Source organism: Brachyistius frenatus, unplaced genomic scaffold (assembly GCF_029030835.1).
Source record: "Brachyistius frenatus isolate BFR_SWC_R1_liver_20210118 unplaced genomic scaffold, ASM2903083v1 Contig_51, whole genome shotgun sequence".
Taxonomy (NCBI): Eukaryota; Metazoa; Chordata; class Actinopteri; family Embiotocidae; genus Brachyistius; species Brachyistius frenatus.
Genome location: NW_027210650.1, coordinates 2,091,974 through 2,115,325, shown reverse-complemented (window position 1 = coordinate 2,115,325; position 23,352 = coordinate 2,091,974). Strand labels below are relative to the sequence as shown.

Genomic DNA, 23,352 nt, shown 5'->3' with positions numbered 1-23,352 from the left:
GATGGATAAACATAATGTAATAATGAACAAGAGAGATTTCTATTTAAACACACTGATTAGAGCCTGTGGTACATTCCAGCATCTTACACAACAATACCCTTCTCATACTAATACAGTATATACTAATACTTTCTCAGAAGAATAATACTACTGCATTAAAAACATATTGTGTATTGCGGTGGGTGTGTATCAACATTTTCAAGACTATTAATCCCACAGCTGGGAAATTTAGTCCTGTACTCGGAAGTTCAGCCGGAAATGTAGACGTTTACTCAAGGACACGGGAAGGAAAGATAAATACAAAGGAAAAAAAAAAAAAAAAAATACACATACAAAAAAACAAAAACAGAATAGAATGAAAAAGTGAGAAAAAGTTAAAAAAAAATATTGCCGAATGTATATACACACACACACACACACACAACCAAGCTATATACATTAAATACACTACACACACTTTTTACCTATATTTTGAAATGTAACTATATGTTTCTGAATGAAAGAAAAAAACTGATTATTATTTTTAAACCACTCGTCTTGAAACTTAAAGTGACCTCAGAGGCAACATAGTAAGATGGTGCACCTTTAGTGTAAACCCTTAATGTCAGTGTTTCCTTATTTATGAGAAATGTTGGTTTTAAAGTCCTGTTTTATGGTCATTCGCTGTGTAAAATGATCACATGCCAACACAAGCAGCATGTTAACAGATTTAGAGAGGAAGAGCCTCTTGTCTCGTTCCATCTAACCTCCCACTCATCCCTGTGTTTTCTTTCCGGCCCGTCCTCACCTCGGGTCGCAGAGGAACTTTGTCTTTTCTCCCTCCTCTCTCCAGATCAGCCACTCCCTGAAGGAGGGGTGAACAAACATCCTGGTACCGTCCCTCCTCTTCACAAGGAAGACTGACAGGTTATCGACACGCTGCTGGAAGTCCTCCCAGTCCAGAGTGCCCTGCACCACACAGACATAGTCTCAGTGTTAGAGGGGACACCAATATGATTTGCTAAAGCCGCAATATGTTTCTATCAACACTTATGAGAGAATATAATTAGTTAGTTGGCCAGCTTTATGAGCAGAGCACACTTTTTTTCTTGCCAATTAATTAAATGTTTATTGTTAACTGTACAGCACCTTTCAGTCCATCTGCACAAATTAAATGTGATATACATTTGTTTGTGATTAATTATAATAATGTGAATAATTCCTAAAAATGTCCGTTGTCTTTTTAAATTGACAGAAAATGTGCTTCAGTTAATAATTTGTTACATGGTTTTCCATATTAAAACATTGAAAACCATTGAAAAGGTAAGAATAAATATGCAAAGTTTTTTCACTTCACTGCTTCACCTAAAAAGTTCTTTCCTCTGTGTAAGTGTGCTGGATTTTCAAGGTTTCATGCTTCATACAAACAGACAGTTCAGTGCATTCAGACAGTTGCGTACGTGAGAATGACCACACTGTGTACTAATAGTTGAAATTCATATTCTAAGTGAGCAGAGAGTAAAATTTCTTCTTCAGCAGACAAATGTCAAAACCCCCCTCTGGTGTACGTACGGTATATCACTCCGCACGGAGAAGGTGAAACCTCTAAGTGCAGTCACAATATGCAAAACATATTTTTGAGCAGAGGGGGGACTTTAAATATTCATGACTAAATAAGCAACAAACCGCAAGTCATAAAAAGTGCAGGACCACATCACTCATAGTAAGAAACTGTTAAAAAACAAAAACACAGAGGCCCTTTACAGAATACAGAATGTTCCAATATTTCATTCATATTAATATTTTGTTGTTGACTGAACTTGTTGATTCCATGTGGAAAGTGTGGAGGTGCAGTGTTTTAACATTTGAGGATCGCTACCTGCACTGAGCCGGCGTTGATGGCCTGATATATCTGCTCGTCGTTCAGCGGGTGCAGCGAGGCCACGGCCACGTTGAGCAGGGGAAGCGCCCGTTCGAACGACGACTGCGTGGGGAAGCGCATGTTGCACTGCAGCAGGTAAACCTCCGCCAGGTTGACTGGAACCACCTGAGGACGAGAAGGAAGGAGAGACTCTGACTCGTAATGCTGACTTCTTTCGGCTCCGGCTCAACACAATATGAATAATGCACAGTGTTTGTACAGCGCGTCTTCAACTATTCCACGTGGTCTTCCTCGGAGAGGAGAATGTGAATTTATCAGTTGTCGTTTTTTTTATGAGGTCTGGAGGCACGTCTGAATACATGAAATTATATGAATCTGGGAGTGGGAGATAAAATATTTCATGATGAAATGCACACTACGCATTTCAGCTGCATAATTTATCAAAGAAGGTGTTCTGACTGTCTTGGAGAAGGTTTTGTGAAGCTACTTTTACACAAAGCATGTAAGAATGCAGGTAAATAAAAACTCTGCTCCAGACTAGGCAAAGTGTGAGTTTTTTTTTAAAGCACCATGAAATGTAAACCAAATGAAATGACATTACAGCGGTTCCTGTGTGCAGTACCAGCATGGATGTAGAAACTACATTACTGTAACACTTCAGAAAACTTAAAAACCTGATGTTTTTCTCAGACATGTTATCAAAAGATCTTGAACATCTGAGTTACGGCTCAGAGAAGGTGAACGATCGGTGACATAAATTGCTGCAATCAGCTCCTGAGGAGGTTGTAAGTGCCTTAATTGCCTCCATTAGTTGAGTGTCAAAGTCATTGCTGGTACAACTTGCAGAACCGTGTTGATGACTAAACTCACACTAAACTCCAACAACCAACTTCTTTCAAGGATTTTTCACGATCCTTGCCTCGCATGTCTCGCTTCTCACACTTCAACACTGCCTCTACAGCCTGGGGAGGTGCATGCCACAGTTTGAAAACCCCGGGTTCAATCCAATTCAATTAAAAAAAAAAAAATGTATATAGGGCCAAATCACAACACAGGTTATTTCAAGATATTTAACACATTAAAGTCTTTACAACAGAACTTTACAGCATCATACAGAGAAACCCAACAGTTCAACAATTCTCTTGTAAGCTAGGAGGAAAAAACTCTCCAACAGAAGGAAGGAAAAACTCCCTTTTAACAGGAAGAACCAGGCTGGCGTCTGCCTCGACAGGCTGGGTTGAGGGGAGAGCAGAGAGAGAAAAGAACAGCGTAGAGATCCAAGACATGGACTTGGTAAAACCCCAAGCATGATTACCACTACATACCAAGCAGTAAATCCCCACCTTATAGCTGGAGCTTTTGAGGACAAGGTAGCCCTTCTCGATGAGGTCAAAGGTGAGTTTGAGGTACAGGTAGGATCCCTGGCTCAGGGCCTTGAGGTGGGCGCTGAGCTTCCCGAAGGTGGTGTTGTCCATCTTGCCGTTGAGCGAGATGTTGTTCTGGATCTCCGGGCTGCTGTGGATGCGGTGCAGGATGTAGCCCTGCAGGTCCTGGTCTATGGCGTCGTTCTCCTCCAGGCTGTCCAGGGAGATGCGGTGGAACGGCAGCGCGTTGGTGATTTCCTGAAGGAGTCAGAGGCATTTCAGTCAGGTCGGTCATAAATGTGCAGAGACGCCTTTAACAGCCCTTGACGCTTCCTGACAAGTACAATAACTCATATAGAGGTCAAAAATAGATAACGAAATGCTCGTCTTCATCTATTTCATCATCATTAAAGGAAGATCCAGCGGAGGAGACAAATATAGCAGAGGCAGAACCAAAAAACTTCACATTTTAAAAGCACTTTCATATTCTGCATAATATAAATAGAGGAAGAATGAAAAGGTCAGAGACGAAGAGGGTGGATTCAAGACAAATCCAATATTTCAGTCAGTGGCCTCCAGTTGATGTAAAAATAACCAGCTGAAAATGATCTTAAACTCTCCCGCTGGCGGTGAGAACATCCAATAAAGGACGAGAGGCTGTTAAAGTCCTTTCAGGCTGAATTTAAAGATAAATGCTTTTTGAATAAGGTGGATTTACTGCCATCGTACGCTCAGAGAGTCTGTCCTCTACCTGTAACGTGGTTCTGACTGTGACCACCAGCTTGAGCCAGGGAGGGAACTTGTTGATGGTTTTGGTGAGGAAGGACACGATGGTGTCTCCGTAGTCCGGCTTGTGGAACTCGGCCTCGTTGAGGCCGTCGATGAGGATGATGAGGTCCTCCTCGGAGCTGATCTTCCTCTCTGGAAAACAGGCAGCATGAAGACAAATACAATTCAGCAAATGCATACAGACATATTTAATTAATGATGAAAAACAATCCGACTGAGCCTTAGATTTCACAGCACATTCGTACATTAATCATCACAGATTTGGTTTTTCATCTTTATTATAAATGAATGTTTGGGAACATACTGTCTGTGAAGCTCAGGATTGGTTTAAAAGGGTAAGTGGTTTAAGACAAACTCAGTTCCAGCACAAAGATAAAGAACTTTGGTAATAAATATAATGAGCACACTGCGAGTACGAGGCAACTAATCGTGAAACAAGGTCTCGAGCCGAAGAATAAATTGGACACTGAAGTCTAAAGACGCATTGATTATACAAAAAAAGAAATAATAACTGTGTTTGAATTGAAGCAAACACTTATTAAGTTCCAGTTTATTATGAAAAATGTGAAGATACTCAGACCAACAGAGCAAACAAATCACGATTATCCAATAAAACATGAGGCAGAATAACCTTGAGACGATTAATGGGGCCGGAAAAAAATAACTTTTTTATCTAGTCTTTGTTTTTTAGGGGGGAAAATGTTGGATACTTTTAGCTCCTTGGTCCTCAAACAGTTGCTGAAATGAAATTACCCGACAAAATTTTGAAGGGAAAAAGATCTTAACTTCTGAAACATGACAAGATTCTCCGACTAAACACTTTTCTGGTATGAGCGTTCACAAGCCAAAACAGTTGGGAATGACTGATTTACTCTTTTACATGTAATGCAAAGCTAACATGTCGCTCTGATCTCTGTGATGCAGTAGAAGTATGAAGTAGCTTAAAATGGGCCTATTTCAAGACAAGTACTTCAAGATTCAGTACAGTGCATGAGTAAATGAGAAAAGCTTCATTCCTCCACTGCTGAACACACCTTTGTAAAGTACATCCAGGGGCTCCAGGACCCCCCTTCTGAAGGAGGCCAGGGGGTCCTGGACGCAGGAGCGCAGACTCAGGACGCTCTGGAGGTGCGGCTCCCTCAGCAGCTGCTCCCGGTAGGCGACGAGGTGCGGCGAGCGGCACAGCAGAGCCGCCACGTTGTGCACAAACTCCGGCACCAGGCAGGTGTAGGCGTTATCTGCCTGGCAGTAGTGGTAGGCCACCACCTGGGGGCGACAGAGAGTCGGGGGAGAGGATGGCAGCAAGGGGGTCACTTTGAGAAATGTAAAAGTTGAAACACTTCCACTCTCCTCTCGTACTCCTCACCTTGACTAACCTTTGAGTGTCGCATAACTGATTGGAAGATCAGTGTCGAGGAGCGTTGGGGTGTGTGTGTGTGTGTGTGTGTGTGTGTGTGTGTGTGTGTGTGTGTGTGTGTGTGTGTGCGTGTGTGTGCGTGTGTGTGCGTGTATGCGTGTCACACTTTTAGAAATAAAGTGTCTACTCTAGCTACAACTCATTTGAGACTGAGTCAACTTCATGGTGGATGATTGCAGTAGAATGAAACATAATACTTCTCGTTTCGCTGTACGGTTTTTAGATATTAATAATTCATGGCTTCCGGCTGCCAAGAGAGACCGATTCGGAGTTAGCTCATGCGTCCTCATGTGCGAGATGACTGTGGCACGAAAGAGTCAAGTGTTAAACCGTCACATTTCACAGCGACGCACTCGAAACGTGTTCAAATGAATGATTAAAGGAATAAAAGAATGAATGAACGCATGTTTGCGTGGACACGTAGTGACGGTAGAAAAGTAGAGGGCAGGTAACATTTCTCTCAAGAGATTAGCCGACTGAACAGCAGCAGCAGGTGCGACCAGGCGCACCCCGGGAGCAAGAGATCACAAAGAGTTTTGAATTTTCAGAGGCGGTGGCAGCGATCAGAGGGGCAGCGACAGAAAAAGAGGGTGAATAAAAATAAATAAATAAACACCAATCAAAATGGAATGCTAATTTTCGGTCACAATGGAATAAAGGGCTTTAAAACAAAAGGGGTGAAAAAGGGAGTGAGCTCAATTATTAATGCACAGAGTTAACAAGATCTAATAGCTTGGCTGGGAAATGGCTTTCTGCAGGTATAAATATTTCATAAGGCTCCCTGGCAAAGTTGTTTTTTCTTTTTTAAACACATCTGCATAATGCATCAGGCTGGGACTGGGGATGCAGATGGCTAAGCAGCAGGAGGAGGGAGGGGAAAGAGGGGGGGGGGCACCAAGGTGCAACAGCAGACAGGAAGAGGAGCAGGATGGGGAGTATAGGTTCGCACTGCGGGCAGGTTAGAAGGAGCTAAACACACCACTTTTAAAAGCAATTAACGCAATATAGAGCGGCACACAGTTTGAAATTTTCTTTTTCAAATGTTAAAAGAAAAGTAGCTGCTTATCGCCGCCTGTTTTGAATTCTACCACCTCAGGACAAAGCCCCATGTGAGCGCGAGCAGGTGGCACGAAACTTTTCTCTCAAAAGCCTGAATCTGTATCATTTCTGACACAAGCCGAGCCACGTCTGTGTTTGTATTTTTGAAAGGCATTTTTCAAAAGAGCGTGTCATTGGCTGTTCTACCACCTATGTTGTCACTAATTGAAAAATTAAGACATAAAAAGGAGCCATTTAAAATTATCACAGTTTTTCAATTACAGACGGACTGACGCTCGGAGAATTTCATGGCTAACCACAAACATGGTGTGACCCTTTTAGTAATTCAACAATATTTCCTCTCAATAATCAAGTACGCGTTGATATTATTTGGTGGATAAAAATGAAAAGAAAGAACAGACACGACAGTCGTATGCAAATTCAATGACGCAACATTCGGCAATTGAATTATTTACGCAACTTTGAAAAAGAAAAGGAGTAAATGGAGATGTGGAGAGGTATAAATGTTCATAAGTGGATTGGGCTTGTGCATTTACCTTATAATAATATATGGCAATCAAATAAAAGCTGAAAATGTCCAATTATAATCACTACGAAGCACACTTATTTCTGGAGTAGAAGGCTGGAAAAATTGAGAATTTGCATTTGTAAATGCAGGCAAGAGGAGAAGTAAAAAAAACAACAACAAAAAACAGCAATTAACAAGAGTATTTATAGATTCAGAGACAAACTAGATGCTCTTGTAAGTCCTGTGGTTTTGCTTTGTCTGTATATTAGAGGCTGAAATGTAAGTGTGTGCCTGTGTGTGTGTGTGTGTGTGTGTGTGTGTGTGCGTGTGTGTGTGTGTGTGTGTGTGTGCATGATCACAGGTGTATCTGGTACCTGAGACGCCAGCCTCCTCATGGCTTCCTCCTGACGACGCCTCATCTCAGGGGTCCCGGGACAGCTGCCTCCGCCGAGGGTGCCGTGCGTAGGCTGGGGCTGAGTGAGAGGAAGCCCCTCTCCATCTGGACACAGCGCAGCAAAAGCCCTCTCAGCTCCAACACATGTGACATTCATGAAATATTTTTACACAGTTACTCTCAAAACAAAGGCTGAAGTGAGATGAAGCAGCACTAAAAACATTTCAAACTGGAATCCAGGGGAAAAATACTCAGCAGTTTTCAATCTTCTCTAAGCATTCAAAAGACTCCGCCAGATCGAATCTAAATGGTGCTCAAAACAAATAGATGCCTACGTTTGGGTGAGGCCTGAGGGCTGTCGGAGGCGATCTGTCTCATGCGGGTGCCGTGGCAGCTGAGCGCCACCAGGCGCGAGACGATCGCCGTCTTGCCGAAGCCGATGTTGCCCACCACCACCACGCCCTGGTTGGTGCCGGCGTTGGGGCTGTTGAGGTGGGCGTCGATCTCCTGGAAGAGCCACTCGCGGCCCGTGAAGACGGAGTCCATCGTGATGCTGGGCACCTCAAACAGCAACGGCTTGAGGGCGATGTCTTGAGGCCGATAGGGTGCGAAACGCACTGCCGGGTCAGAGACAGAGAACCGGTTAGAGGTACGTATGCACTTACGTTAATGTTTTGTGAAAACAGTTCCTTCTTTAGGTGCAGGAGTGCATCTGATAGAGGAGTTACCACATATGAACTACATATGAAAAAGCCTTTATAAATGAGTGCATAAACACAGCATATAAAATCAATATTTGAGCTTTCTAATATGAGTCTAAGGTTAAAAGTTTAAATAGCTATACCTCGTAAAGGATTTTCATGTTATTTTACATGAAATATTGACATCACTAAATAAATAAAAGATATACTCTGGGATGAAACATGATTTATATCTGAAAGGTTTATCATTCTGCTACAGCATCACCTGTCATCACTCGTACACGTTATATTCAGTAAAGCTAAAAATGTAGCTAAAGACTTCAACGTGGACGACCACTTTTAAAGTCCAGACGTTTATTATTCACATGACTTTCTTCAAACGTTTCTTCTAATTTAATTACTCGCTCTAATTTCACAACAGTGTGTTTTGCGTTCATTCTGTTGCAGGAGAACATTTTCCCACAAAGTGAAGGTAGTGGCTACTTCTTAACAGCCACTGCCGGCTGTTGATTTTACTCACTAGGGGGAGTCATTAAACTAAAGTCCTCCAGAGGTTGGGCATCTTTTCAGCACAACATATGGACCATTAAAGACTAATGAGGGTAAAATGAATCTGGTAGGAACTTCTGAAGCTGTGTGATAAAAAATCAGTGTAAAATTTAGTCGGCTGCTTCTGGGTGTCATCTCCCGGGTCTCCTCTCTTCAACCGATTTGAGCTTTGCGGATAAAATAAAAACACGCCTTTCTTCTATCGGCTGTGCCGTCGCTTTAAATGTCATATCGGCATCTGGCAATTACAGCTGATTTGAAATGTGAGTGGTACGTGCATAATCCAATAGGCTTTTGCTGGCGAGAGTGTTTTGCCACGCGACTGGAGCACTGTGACGGGTGAAGCGCTTGCTTGGCCAGCTGAGAGCAGAACAACGCAGCCTGACGCAAACAAATGAAAGTTAAAGGAACTTACGTGACTGCGATTGCCAGGCATGGGTGTTATTTGCGGAAGCTGAGACGAACATAAAGCAAAAGAGAGAGAAGGAGACGAAGAAGAAGAAGAAAGAGAGCGATGAGGGAGAGAAGAAAGAAAAAGGCAGTGAGGACAATAATGGACACCGGCAGCAGGGTGTCAGAGCACAGGACAAGCTGCAGCTCAACATGTACACAAATAAATAAATAAATAAGAGGAAGCAGCAACAACATCAGCACATCATGTCAGAAACACGGGGAACCACCAGACCAGGGGGTCGATTACTAATTGAAATCCTCTGAATTACATTGAGCGTATTTCCCAGCATGTCTGGAGGGGAAGGTTGGAGAAGGTTTGCACTTTTGGGAGAATGTAATTGGTTCCATTGCGCTGGCCAAGATCAATCAATCCCCATAAAAGCAATTGAAACCAGTTCTTGTAGTAATTCGAGCCCGGGATGGGAGACTCCAACCTCAACTCCACAGCCTTAATGTGTGTGTGTGTGTGTGTGTGTGTGTGTGTGTGTGTGTGTGTGTGTGTGTGTGTGTGTGTGTGTGTGTGTGTGTGTGTGTGTGTGTGTTTTGCAGGCCACATTTTTAACATAACGTAATCAACCTCAGAACAAGACAACAACAACCAAATTCGGAGTTATTAAAGAAAGCCAGTGAAACTGAGAAAATCAGATCCTGGTTCTTAAGGCTTGATCAGATTCTTGCGGTGAGAAATAGCTGGCGGTCAGATGATAGCCAGTGCGGTACTTCATTTCACACTGTGCAGCGTCCTAGCAATAAGCACGGTGTGAGTCAGAGCTGGAGAAGAATATGTACGACACATAAGACCGGGAGGATAAGACGGGGGTGAGAGAGTGTGCAGAGATTTTGTGTGTCGGCAGAAAATGTGGACACCGCGTGCAGGTACTGAGTGCTGCGAGAATATATGAGGGAGCGAGGAGGGGACGGAGCGGTGCATTAGAGCTGCGTGTCTTCTGTAAACGACCCCAGTGTGCTGATTAAGAGCCTGGATACCAAAACTATAATGAGCTGATATTGCTCTTAATGTAGTCTTGTAGCACACAGCACTCCAAAGTGATGTTGCAAGAATGACACTTTTTTTTTTTCTCCAGGAATGCTAATTATAATCGCAGGATGAAAAGGAAATGATCACGCTGAGAATATTCTGATTTATACGATCAGCAGAAAGTACAAACAGATTTATCTGGAAAATGGATGAAGAGCTGCTGCTCTGCGTTTTTTTTTTTTTTTTTTTTTTTTTACTGCGCTAAACTGTGAGCCGGCTGCAGCCCGGTGTAATAAAAGACACTCCATCCGTAGTCCCTGGTCAGATTATTTTAGTGCTAACTCAACAAACAGACACACTCAAGAGTCAGAGAGACGGAGCAGCGACTGTGCACTGGTGTAATATGCTTCCTGGGTGTGAAAGAATTGATGATGGGGAATGCAAAAAAAAAACATTTTACAACACCACAGGTCACTAAAGTAAGAAGCTAAAACACCAGCAGCTACTTCGTTTTAAATGCTGCTAATCCCATTATCACTGGGAGGAGACCGGATGCCTCGCGTGCCCGTAAAGCTCCTTTGGTCCTCGTGGAATTACTAAACACAACCTCGCACGAAACGGCAGCAACGATTACAACCGCTCCGTGTGCGCTAAATCGTGCAGCCACTACTGCTCCACTGTGTCAGGTATTCCAGGAAAACATGGCAGCCATGTTGTGAACGGGGGCTGAGGGACTTGTTTCCAGGATGGTGAAAGTGCAAATGTGTGTGTGTGTGTGTGTGTGTGAAGCACATAGATGGATAGCGGTTGCTCATAATCCTGCCCATAACACTCCCCCTCAGGCGAAGTTGAGGAAGGTATCACTCCAACCCCCTCTCCTCCTCTAGCGCGGCCAGACGGAGTGAGAGTCCCAGACTTTTTAATTATTCACCTGGTGAGGATGACTCACGGTGGCTGAGCAGCCTTGAGAAGGAGGAGGAGGAGGAAGAAGAGGAGGAGGAGGAGGAGGGGGAGGAGGAGGTGGTGGAAGATGAGAAGCAGAAGAGGAGAGGACGGGATGTGGAGGACAGGAACGAGGACAGAGGGAAGGGAAGAGGAGAACTGGCACAGAGGTAGAGGAAGAGGGGAAATGAGGGGAGGAAGAGGAGGAGAAGCAATTTGCTTGTTGTGTTGGGAGTGTTGAGATGGGTTGTCTCAGGTCAGGTGAACGACCTCTTCTATGGCGGACTGGTTTTCTACTGTCTGGTTTCTCAGACATACAGTTAAAACTCCACTGGTCTCTTATACTCTTATAAACGTGGAGATGCAGTTAGCGTGTGCACCACAAAAATAGGAACAATAGCATCTTACATAATCTCTTATGTAATTTGCAGGCTCAGAGCAACATATTAAACCTGCATAAGTTCAAGAAAATATATTCTAACCTGTGGCTGCAAACTGTCATTTCAAAAAAATACCATTTCTTTACCAGTTCGTTACGTAAGAGGCAACGTCCTCAAAAGAACCCCGAGACAGACCTGAATATTTCAAATTTAGATAATTCAGACGAAAAAGTGTTTATCAGATGAAGATCACAGACAACAAGATGAAAGCATTTGTGTCAAAGACACAATAACACGACGACAACAGCAGATCGAGATAATCATCTGAACCTTGTCACTTGTTTTGTTGCAGACATGCTATAGTGCACTGTCATCAAATCTGGACTGTAATCTTGCATCCTCGACAAACAAAGCAGTAGGGACCTGCTTCACTCTGTGTTTACTGTAAATAAATGTGTCCTATAAACAGTAAGTGTGACTCTTGTAAAACCTGGACTTTCAATTTCAGACTTAGATGATAAGGCTGGTGTTATTCTGTATTTCTCCCGATGAAAAGATCAAAACCGGCAATATGGTAGTCTGTCTTTCTTTCACAGGCGGCAAACCCACCCGCTGGCTTGTAAATTGCTGTTTTCAAGCTTTGAGTCTGTCATTTTGGCTGTCGCCATTTTGTTTTTTTTTGGAGCCAGAAGTGACCATATTTGGAAGAAAGCGAGCGGTGGATCTGGCTCGATCTGATTGGAAACCCACCCAACAGACAGCGGAAACCTGACTGCACCGCGGGCCTGTCAATCAAACAGACACGCCCCTAAAAAGGCCGCCTTTTGAGGCCGAATGTCTAATTAATGACGGGATTATTTTTAGATTGACTGCCAGAAAACTATTCAGAAGGAGGGACTTCAGTGAATGACACCAAAAAGACTCATGGAAAAAAAAAATTGACTTTGTCTTTCATGAGATTAGTTGAATGGAAGTCAAACTCTAGTGGCTCTTGGTGGTATTGCAGTTTAAGCCCTTGTTTTGACAGACTAAGAAGATACGTCCATGATTGCAGACAGTTTTTTTTTTTTAACCAGCCCTTAGTGGCCCTCAGTGGTAACACTATAAGACACTTTATCATTGGCTTCCCTTTTCAGACCCGGAGACAGTTTATGGTTTTTCATTACTTTCTAACTTCCCTTCTCTGGCGCTCACCTCCAAACCCACAAGTTCGCACTAAAGATGTACTGTAATAAATAAATGGTTATAAAGTAGGAAGTTACGTTTTCTTAGAGGCTGAATGCGTATTTACGGTATTAGTAACGACGGAGCTTTGTAGCACAGATGAATGAACTGCATGAAGCTCCACATACAGTTAATACTTGTTAGTAGGATCACTTTATTTTTGTTTTGTTTCAGTATTCTTATGGGTCGTGTTGACAGTCAGGAAAATAAAGACTGCATATTACCAGCCTTATCCTTTAAATGTCTAATCAATTACGGCGTTCACCTGAATTTCTAATAGTCCTTATTTACTTTTCAGTAAGTAAGTCAGGGAGTAATAAAAAACCCTCTGGAGTCGAAAATATCTTTTATGAACCAAAAGTTGCAACCATCAGCGACAACACAAAGCCTGTTTTGCGTATATGTGAGCAGAGGTAGAAAGGCAGCAATGGAGGGAGGAAGAGAGGGAGTGGGAGGGGAGGGAGCGACATAGACAAACAGAGGGAAAGTAAAGATAAATGAGGGACAAAATGTGTGTGCAGTGTACAGTTATGTGAGAGAGAGTTTGCGGTGAATAGATAAGGTGGGTGGTAAATCTTAGAGGTAGGCAGGCAGGAGCACAAGAAGGTCCATTACACAGTCTGACTCACTCTCCTCAAAACAGCAGCACAGCTTGGGCCCCCGATGGCTGGCATCAAAAGAAGCCTCGACACAAAATCAACCACAGAGAGAGAGAGGGAGCTGCATCTGTCAGCTGGTTCCCACCCGACCAATACATAACCAACACCCTCTCCTCTAATTCATCCGTAAGGCTGCATCCAGCTGTCTTTCATGCAAAACGAGCCTCTTTCTGTGATGTACAATCTGTCCGAATATCGGCGCTTTCTCCGCGGCAGTCCGAGCTCGGTATCGGATCTTTGAGCACCAGTTTTAAGTTGGGGTTGTCGGTCGATAAAAGGTCAGAGGGGAGGTCACAGAAACATGATCCATCGTGTCGGGACCCCGAATATTTATGACTAATTTCATGGCAATCTGGAAACTACTTAATCTCTGGACCAACGTGTTGGAAACACGCATCAAAGACGCCCTTTAGGCCACAAAAACACGAATGAGATTGTGTGTTCTTACCAACCAAGTAACCGATTAATTTTTGATTCACTGTTTCCCTCCCTCTTGCCTGGTTCTGTCGGAGGTTGCTTCCTGTTAAAAGGGAGTTTTTTTCTTCCCACTGTTGGAGGTTTTTCTCCCTTAGAGGGGAGGTTTTTTTTTTCCCCTCCAAGCTTACATGGCAACTGTTTAATTGTTAGGTTCTTCTGTATAATGTTCTGTTGTAAGGATTTTAGTTAAGTGCCCTGAAATAACCTCCTGTTGAGATGTGGCGCTATATGAATTGAAATTGAATTGAAATTGACCTCTAAGTGTGTAACTTCAAATTTTAAGAATAACTTGAGGCAACGCAATGATGGAATTTGTCCTCATTTTATCTTCAGGGGGGAAACCCCCCCATCCCATCCCACCCCTCCCTTCCCTTCCCTCCTGCTCTTCAGTTGGCTTCCTGTCTTCCTCCGTCTCCTCCTCTGTCTCTCCTGGTGGAAACCCAAAGGAGCGGTGCACTCAGGGAGGCTCTGACACTGATCCGAGACGGCAGAAAGCATGCTAGGATGCAGTCGTTTGGCTTGTAAACACACTTGGCTGCCCTTAGCGGAGGGAAGGTTGAAACAAGTGGCTCTGGCAGTAACAGCGGAGCCTCGAGAGGAGCTCGGCCTCTCCTGCCGTCCTCTGTCTTTTATCTCCTCCTCTCCGCGTCCCTCTCCATCTCCCTCCCTACCTTTCTCTCTTTCGTTCTTACACTCCCTCGCTCCGCATTTGTCTGCAGCCAGCTGCCCTCGGGCGGAGGGAATCACATCTCGGCTCAGCCAAGCGCGTTCTCAGCTAAGTGGGGTCTTAACAGGTGTTTAAAACACACGGGGATGCATATTTGTGTTCGCTTGGATGGCAGCGGGCTGCCATTACAGCGCTCATTACTAGCTAAGTGACAGAGGAAGAAGGGCGAGCGCACACGAAATGTTGTGACATAAGGCCATTTGGCCATTTGGTAAGGAGGCTGAGGAGATTTGCTCGCTCGCTGTGTGCAAGACACTCGAACAGAGCGCACACTGACTGTGAATGTTAAAGCACAGAGACATATTTTAGCTCAGTGGTGACACAGTCTGACAAAATGCTCTTTGTGTACTCCCTCAGTCTCTGTTTCGCACACAAGGACGCAACAGCTGACAACATCCGGTGTCCGCCGCCCAGCAGTTTGGCTGCATCACCGCTCCGACACGGGAGCAGAGACGCACACGCACGCACGCATGCACACGCACATGCACACGCAGACTCAGCAAACTTCAAATTAAGCGTCACTGATTTTCATTTGAATTTCAAAAATAACCTCCCGTCATGCAGCTTTGCCTTGAGATGCTCAGCTGCTTTGAGTTGCATTGTTTGGGGATGAGAAACAGAACAGGGTCCTATTGTTTTGTTTCTGAACTGTGTCTGATGTGAAGCAAGCGGCTAATCATAGCCCAAACTGAGACAACACAAGCATTTATTTATTTATTTTTTCTGAAGTGAGAATCGGTGATGGCCAAATGCTTTGAATGTCTGCACATTGGGGTCATAATTCAGCTCCTATATTTACATCCAGCCTTTCAGTCTGATAGCAAACAGCTCTTTGTTTCATTTTTCACGTTTCCTCAATCATGAGTTTATTACTTGGGCAGTCCCAGTAGCTTCGAGGTTTAAGACACTGATCAGGTCCTCAGTGCATGTCATGCATCTAACCATAGAAACCTGTTCATCCACCTTCTTTTTTTTTTTTTTTTCCTTCTCATTTTAGTGTTGACAGTACAAGTGGAGCCAGAAAGGAAACAGCGTGAGAGAAAACAGACACAAAGTAATCTGATTATCCAGGATCATACAAGGGACACTGCAATTCCTTAGTTATCCTGTCAGTAACCTGTAGGATACCAGGATGCTGCCAATTCTAGATATCATTATTACACTATAATGCATCCTGTATATCTTAAAAGAAATACTGTATTTTTCCCCAATACTCCTAAAAGGAAGAACCGGAGTTTTCTTTCTGTTATGCGCTAATTTGTGCAACTTTATTGTGCAAACATGTTGCATTAATTCCGACGTCGGTGACACAGAGACGTGTGGAGCTCACACAGCCAGCACAAAGACACAATACAAAATCCAGGCTTTCCGTAGACATGAAGGGTGATGAGTTTGTGTGTGTGTGTGTGTGTGTGTGTGTGTGTGTGTGTGTGTGTGTGTGTGTGTGTGTGTGTGTGGTGCCGGCGCTCACCTCTCAGGTCCTGCCCGGAGCGACCCGGCCCGCAGGTGGTGCTCTGTCTGGGCATGCGCAGCGAGGTGCGTAATGGAGTGTGTCTCTGCTCATCCAGGTACGCCAGGTCCTCCAGGTGGGCCGAACTGGTAGCTGTGAGTTGTGCGTGTTTTGATGTGTCAGAAGGAGGATTCAGAGAGATAAGAAAAAGACACTATCGTCAGCATGTACGATGTGCACGGAGACACAGTAAACAAACCCATAATATACATGCACACACACACACACACACACGAAAGAAGCCGGCAAAGGTTCATGCCAGTGTCCTGAGGCAGTTGTCAGGCTCCCCGCTCTCATACTTGCTAACTCCTACAGTAAAGAGAAAAGCCTGCGCCACAGATACACGGTTGTGTCCTAAAATCCCCTCCTCTCTCCGTGTCTGTCACGCGGTGCGGAGGCAGATGCCATCCGGCCCCTCTCAGGATTAATTAGCTCAGCAGACAAATGTCTTATTCATGGAGAGAGCGCCGTCTGACGCTGGCTGCTGATTGTTCACACCACACGGTGTCTTCGGGGCCAACGCTCGGAACCACCGAATGTTAAATGAGATTAGACGCCGCCAGTGCCGGTAAGCTACCGGCTCGACTCTCCGTCGCACCTGAACCCCGCGGTTCAGTTCGAGGTGACAGGAGCCGAGGCGCTTCATCTCGCGGCAAAGTCCAGGTAGGATTAAAGGGGATTTAACAATGCAGAGGTTGGTGGTTCCTCGACAAGTGAAGCCAGCCGCATCCAGACAAGTGGCAGAAACCAGTACTTTGGGGAGTCTGGAGGAAGAAAAATCACTTTGAAATCTGCGTATATCTTCAGTTTTATTTAAATAAATACACAGTTTTGTATTAGATTTTCATATCTGCGGCCATGTTTTCCCTCAGTTATGAAAACACTTCGCTCCCTGAGGTACATCTCTGTGAGACGCACAGTAACATGGCCACAATAAAGTGCGATGGGGTGAGAAACAAGGAGTGTGCCAGCTGTTTATATGAGCTACTTTGTATGAAGGTAGAAATCCTGAAGCACCTTAAATGCCCCTCGTAGCACAGGAAACCGAGAAGTTACTCTGTTAACTGTGGTCGATAAGCATTTCAGATACAATAATTTTATAATTTGCAATCATTTTCTCCTCTTAAAAAAGGAGGTTAGCCTCGAGGTTTGTTTAAAATCCTACTTCCTACTATCCTGACTTCTTGTGTTTCTTGTCCAATCTGAGCTCCCTGGTGAGTATGATGATATTATAGTCATCAGAATGGATGGATAAAGCTACAAAACTGAAATTTAAGTTAAAAAAAAAAAAGCTAGATTTTTCTTATCAATAACAAAATACCAACAGAATCAGAGCTGGGAAACCTTTTTTTGTTTTTTTCTCACACTCTACCTGAAATAGTTTGAGGCCTTTAAGATCCAACATCAAATTCAAGGAGTTGGAGAGAAGTGTGACTGTGAATCCATGTTTCCTCTCACTGACATCCTCTTGTCTCCCTCTGTAGTCACTCTAAAAACTAAAGCAGGGTAATCCTCCGAGCAGCCGGACCTCTGAGTCCACCGCAAAACTCACCAGCACCTCAAACTCTGATCCTGGTCCTGGCTGGTTGAAAGAGTGGCTTCTGTGCCACTGGAGTTAAGCTTAGTCAAGTGGTGAGTGTATGTTTTACGGCTGTGTGTGTGTGTGTGTTGCTGATTGCCTGAGTCACCCCCAGTCATGGACCCAAAGATGAGCCACATGGGTTTCCCAAAATGGAGGGAAAATGGCAGCTGAGAATGCTGGAGGCTTGGCCGTGATGGGACCGGTGGTGGTGGGGAGGGGGGGGACAGAGGGAGGGGAGGGGGGGCTGCTGGTCATCCAACTGGGCTAAAAGCAGAGCTAGTGGAGGCATTAATCTGCAGCTACACCAAGGAGGAATGACTCAGGGCTACAGGGCTGGAAAGTCTGTTGTTTTTTTCGTTCTCTCTTTCAACTGTGTTTGAATGCGAGGACTCAAATCTGTGTGCTCATCATCTCTATCTGCAATGCAGCAGGCTGCTGGGGATCACATTCACAGTTCCTGTGCCAATGCGCTAAGACAGCACGGATAGTGAAAAGAAATAAAGAGGAAGGAAACAGCAGAATGGAGAGAAAGGAAGGTGTGTAAAAAAAGAAAAAAGGGAAAATCGAATTGTGCAGCGGAGAGCTTTGGGCAATGACAGACACTTCAGACACTTCCTGTTTTGAAGTGTGACAGATAGCGTGAACGTGCGCGCACACGCACACGCACACACACACACACACACACACACACACACACTCGAGACCAGCTGGGCTGCCGTCCAGAGTCAGTCACAGTATCAGCTGGGAAGCCAACTAGTCATCTCGGATACGAGGTAGCTGCTGTTAGCCTCGCTGTTCTCCTCGTCACCCCGAGAGATGACTGGAGACGATAAATAATGGAGATAGTAGTATTTAAACAACAGTTCTGGGTATTAGAGCACCACGTATGGAATGAGAGGAGGGAACCAGGGACAAAAAGGAAATCAGGAAAAGGAAATCAATGACAAATCGCCCCCGTCCCTCCCCCCCAAATTGAAAAATGTTATCTCAAGAGAGCTGTTACATTAATTTAGAGACTTTAGAGACTAAACAGTAAGTATCTTTTATGTGCTTTTAGTCTTTGTATGTATAGGAATTCCACAATCCCCAGGCAGTCGTACTATACTGTAAAGTGGTGCATGGAAATCCTCACATAGCAAACATCACTTGTGTGGATTACATTTTCACTTGATTTTCGTTCCAAGAAAAGTTTACGCCAAAAAAGAGGATTTGCACATTTGTTTGTAATCTCTAACTAGAAAGACTCTAATTTAAATCTGGATTTATGTAATTACTGAGAATCTGACTTTAAATTTGTTTCACCTTTTGGCACTTAAAGGCTCACAATCAGAAAAAAACACGATCAAAGTTTGGGTTTTAGTTGCCAGATGTTTGGGGGTATCGTTTAGAGATTTGGGCTTCCATCATAGTACAGTGGAGACGACCTGGATCTCTCTGCAGAATAAAGAGTCCCATGAGGTACATATTCAGTGAGATCTGTATCAGATGCATCATTTGTGGACAGACACTTTTTCCTCGGGCACCATAAACTATTCAATATCCACTTTTGTTGTCAGGAAAGACAAATATCTCTAAACATAGACAAATAAACTCATAGAAAGAATCGGGTTTTTTTGTTCAGTTTACAAGCTTATAGGTCAAGTTTCAATGGAATTTTCTCTTTTCTCTGATGTAAAACTGGTTTTTATTTTCATTTCATTTTTCTCAGCTGGTTTTTGGCTCTTAAAACAACTGGAGGTCAGAAAAAGCAGCACTTTAAAAAAGAAAAAGGTACTTCACAGACACACTCAGCCTGTTTGTCTTCTGTGGCTCTGAAGGAGCTTTATAAAGTCTTAGTAGATAAGCTGAGTGGCGGCATTGACACATTGCGGAGGAAGAACACAAAGAGTGCGTCAAATCAGCATCTCATTTTGATGTTGTTGTAATTGACCAGTTTCCAACTTTTAAATAGGAATCCCTTCGTAATTACAACTCAATTTTGCTGAAAGTGTCGATACTTCCGACCTAACGGTCCCTGAAAACTGAACAAGCATGGATGCATCATGTCAGCCAAAGTCTTTTGTTCAAGGTAATTAAATCACCATTTCGTTAATATGCTGCCATGTTGTCGCTGGATAATATTTTAACGCTTTATATGGCTAAATCCATAATATTGCATCAACACGGCACCACGGAGGGAGAAGGAAAAAAATTAAATCTTGGTGTCTCCTTCCTCCATATCCATCTTCAGCCCTACCAACGCACTGCCTTCATTGGGTAATAGAGTAGCACCCCCCCTCGTTTTTTCCTCCCCGGTCGCCTTCTGCTCTCGCTCCATATCTCCGTATCTCCCTCTCTCTCTCTCCTCACACATCAAAGCGAGTCTCTCCGTCACTCTGGGGGATAGAAACGGTTAATGCCTGGGGCTTTGATGTTCCACTGCTGTGTGAGCCCAGCCAATCCTCAGCCGGTGCTCGCCTCCCGTCCCTACATCATCTAATAATTCTTTGTGGAGGAGAGGCAGAGTGAGAAAGAGAGATTATGAAACTCTCGTTCACTCCTCTTCCACATGTATCCGTCGCCCTCTCCTCAATATGGAATTCCTGTTCCTGACAAACGGAAAAATCATCATCGTTGTTTTTCGACCCTCCCTCTCTATTTATCGTATTTTTTTTTTTTTGCACCATCTGCAGCTTACAGCGGATCTTTTAAGCTGTCTCCAGCGTACTCTGCCTCTTTTTCTGAAGATCTGGGTGTCGAGGGGTGGACATGAGATCGAAGGTGAATCTCTAAATCCGGCAGAGTCGCGGCGCCGCCAGACGGTGGTGTCAAACAGCCGAACATGACCAGCATAAAGAGAGGGTCATAGCCGCAGCGACGGGGCCTTGTCAGGCATATTACAGTGTTTAGTGCAATATATAAGTGTGTCTACGTGCACGCACACTTTTTTCCAGTAGGAGTGGGAGAAGTGCATAATAGAGCTCATCGTCTGTAGCAGCCTCTGTGATGAGGAGAACAATAATACAATCAGGCCCATTAGGACTGCCTCGCTGTTATGAAACTGACATTTTTCCTGATATATTTACTGTTACTTCTGGGAGCCTTTTTGAGGCAGTTACGGCCTACAATGAGAAACACACATCAATGAGACCAATGTTCCTGTGTGATATTCTTCCAGCCGCGGTGTTATTCTGCAGAAGCTTTTTTTCCCAGACTGTATTATTCTGCTCTGTGGTTTCAATCTACACCAGAGGGCTGTGAGAGTTTAACAAAATACCACTGCGGATTTGCAGCTACCCGAAAATTTCAACATAACCCCATGAAAGCAAAAGAGAAAGACGGAGTGGTTTCCTCCCTAGGTTATTAAAATGCTGCAAAATTGACAAGAAACTGAATCAAACCAAACCACAACTAAGCCGCTTTTAAGACAGAGCACAGATTTGAGAAAATTTAGGAGGATTTGTCCCATATTTGCGGGAGAAATGTCATCTGGAATCTTGTTGTCTGGCTGTATCCAGTAATTTGAGCAGTCTACAGATTAAAACATCCACAAGTGTACAGCTGGCTGACGCCGTAATAATCCCAAAATATGTGGAATTTGTAGGTAACAATCTGGATGGCTGCATTACTGTTAATAGTAAAAAACAGATTAAAAAAGGAGGAATTTTGAACACAGTGCTTACAAAGTAACTACATGGTACCAAGAGGCAAACAACAGTGACGTCACACAAAGGCTTGTGAACTGCTGTTATGAAGCCTCGAGTTCGGATTTTGGCCGCCTCCATCTTGCTATTTTGGAGCCAGAAGTTGAGCCGGAGCCGTTTTGGAGCCAACCCCTGGTGGCCCTCTGTGGTATTGCAGTTTATGGCACTTCGGAATCAGCCTCATTTTTCAAACGCAGAAGCTACGTCCGCTTTTATACACAGTCAATGGATGGTACACAGATATTTTTAACAGCTGAGATGGAGGAGAGTCTGGATGAAATTTTGTGAGAAAAAAATCCACTAAATATACTTGAACCAACTTTTTTGGATCATTAAAAATATAGATTTTGTCGTCCAAATAACCTCCAAACCACCAAAGTTTTACCATCATTGTGATACTTCTGATCAAAGGAGTCCCACCAACAGAGATCAAAGAATTCAAAGGGGAGGATCACGGTTCATCTCGGAATAAAATGAGAAAAAAAAGGTTGAAAGGAGTGAAGAGGGAGCACGTAAAGAGTCCGAAAATAGGGTGTGCCATGAATGAACACCAGCAGTTTAATCCAAATTTGCTAGAAAATTGGCAAACTTTGCACACTGCACGGCCGTTCACATGTAAACAACCTTATTTTTGACTCCTCGGACACAACGTCGCCACCTTCTCTACTTTCAGCGGAGAGAGGGACGGGAAGAGGAAGGGACTCACCAGCCACAGAGTTAGGGCGGGGCATGAGGTACAGAGGGATGGAGTGGGCGGAGTGGGAGGACATGCTCTCCAGGTTGCGCTCGGGGATTTTGTTGAGGCTGTAGGTGGAGGCGGTCATGTTTTCATCCACCCTGTACAGGAACGAGTCCATGCCTGATTTCTGAGACTGCCACAGTTTCAGGTTTCCCCGCGAGCCCTCGCCGTATTTGCCACCTCGCTCCATGTTCTCGGAATAGCTGGTCAGTGTGGCTGCAACATAAACAATGACACCATCTGTTAGGGCCAGTTTTTTTTTTTTCTTTCACTGTGGGTTTGTTTGAGTTTTATTTGCTCTTGTTCTGAATCAATGGTATGTTAGTGTAATGCTGTCCTCATCAAGCTGCAGGTGTTTGTTCATTGTTGCCAGGAAACAATCATGGCACCTGTTTTGACATCCTCAAAATGCTTCACATCAGTGAACCTTCTGTTTGTTTTTCTGATGATGCACCAATTCCACAGTTGATGTCACAATGACAACACCTGTAAATTGACTTTTACTGCAGGTACAGACCAGTTTTGGCTACAGGAAATGTACCAGTACAGTTTCTTTTAACCGTAAATTTTGCTGCTTTCAACAACGTTTCTGTTGTGCAAAACAGGAAGTATTAACAAAGGCACAATTGTCTTGTTGGTTTTGGTAGGATTACAGATTATCCTTTACGGACATTGTATTTTAAATGCATGCATTTTTGTTACAGTTGTTCAAAGTAAATCTGTGTGCAGAACTCACCGATAATCCCGCTGTCTCTGCTCTCCAGTGTTGAGGTGGGACTGGTGACAGAGCCGTAGGCACAGTCCTTGTTGCCGGCCTGGCCGGGCATGGCTGGAGGCAGGGTGGAGCAGGGGCTGCCTGCAGGCGGGGAGGCAGTGCTGCTGGTCAGGGTGGAACACGGGCTGATCCTCTGGTTCTGGCCCTGCGACAGACATACAAATACACACGTTTTTTTTTTTTTAAAGTTTGGCTCCAAAAGCTCCATTAGTAGACGTTAGCATTTTTGCTTTGCCATTTATACCAAATGGCAAAGCAAAAATGTGTGAATTTACAATCTACTGACTCAGACAGAGGAAAATGTCATTTCAATATTGCAGTTTTTAAAAGTTCAGCCCCCCTGCTGCCATCACAATGTGAAGCCAGGCTTTCTTAGACTTGTCTCTCTCACGTGTATACAAACATATAATAACTAATGATTTGCAGAATTTTTCACAAGTACTTCTCAAATTAGGCCTTACAAAGTAAAAAAAAAAAAATACACATTTTTAGTATATTTTCACAAACAGACTCAAAAACATCTACAATCACTTTGCACCTTACACCACAATAAACTGCAGCTAATGGATGTTGCAAGAAG

The 23,352-nt window shown here is 43.9% G+C and overlaps 1 protein-coding gene across 13 annotated transcripts in view; it reads right to left on the bottom strand.

The window, feature by feature from the left end:
- Window positions 1–23,352, bottom strand: part of tanc2b (tetratricopeptide repeat, ankyrin repeat and coiled-coil containing 2b) — a 137,102-nt gene that overhangs the window by 14,328 nt on the left and 99,422 nt on the right. For 11 of the 13 annotated variants that reach the window (XM_069704638.1, XM_069704637.1, XM_069704639.1 and 8 more), the window contains 11 exons: window positions 22,734–22,917; window positions 21,965–22,213; window positions 15,955–16,086; window positions 9,058–9,096; window positions 7,728–8,009; window positions 7,373–7,497; window positions 5,049–5,280; window positions 3,977–4,146; window positions 3,205–3,483; window positions 1,859–2,026; window positions 788–948 (listed from right to left, as the gene is read on the bottom strand). In XM_069704638.1, the coding sequence (XP_069560739.1) occupies window positions 788–948; window positions 1,859–2,026; window positions 3,205–3,483; window positions 3,977–4,146; window positions 5,049–5,280; window positions 7,373–7,497; window positions 7,728–8,009; window positions 9,058–9,096; window positions 15,955–16,086; window positions 21,965–22,213; window positions 22,734–22,917 (2,021 nt within the window). The remainder of the gene's footprint in view (window positions 1–787; window positions 949–1,858; window positions 2,027–3,204; window positions 3,484–3,976; window positions 4,147–5,048; window positions 5,281–7,372; window positions 7,498–7,727; window positions 8,010–9,057; window positions 9,097–15,954; window positions 16,087–21,964; window positions 22,214–22,733; window positions 22,918–23,352) is intronic. The other 2 variants (XM_069704640.1, XM_069704641.1) reach the window with 1 other exon arrangement.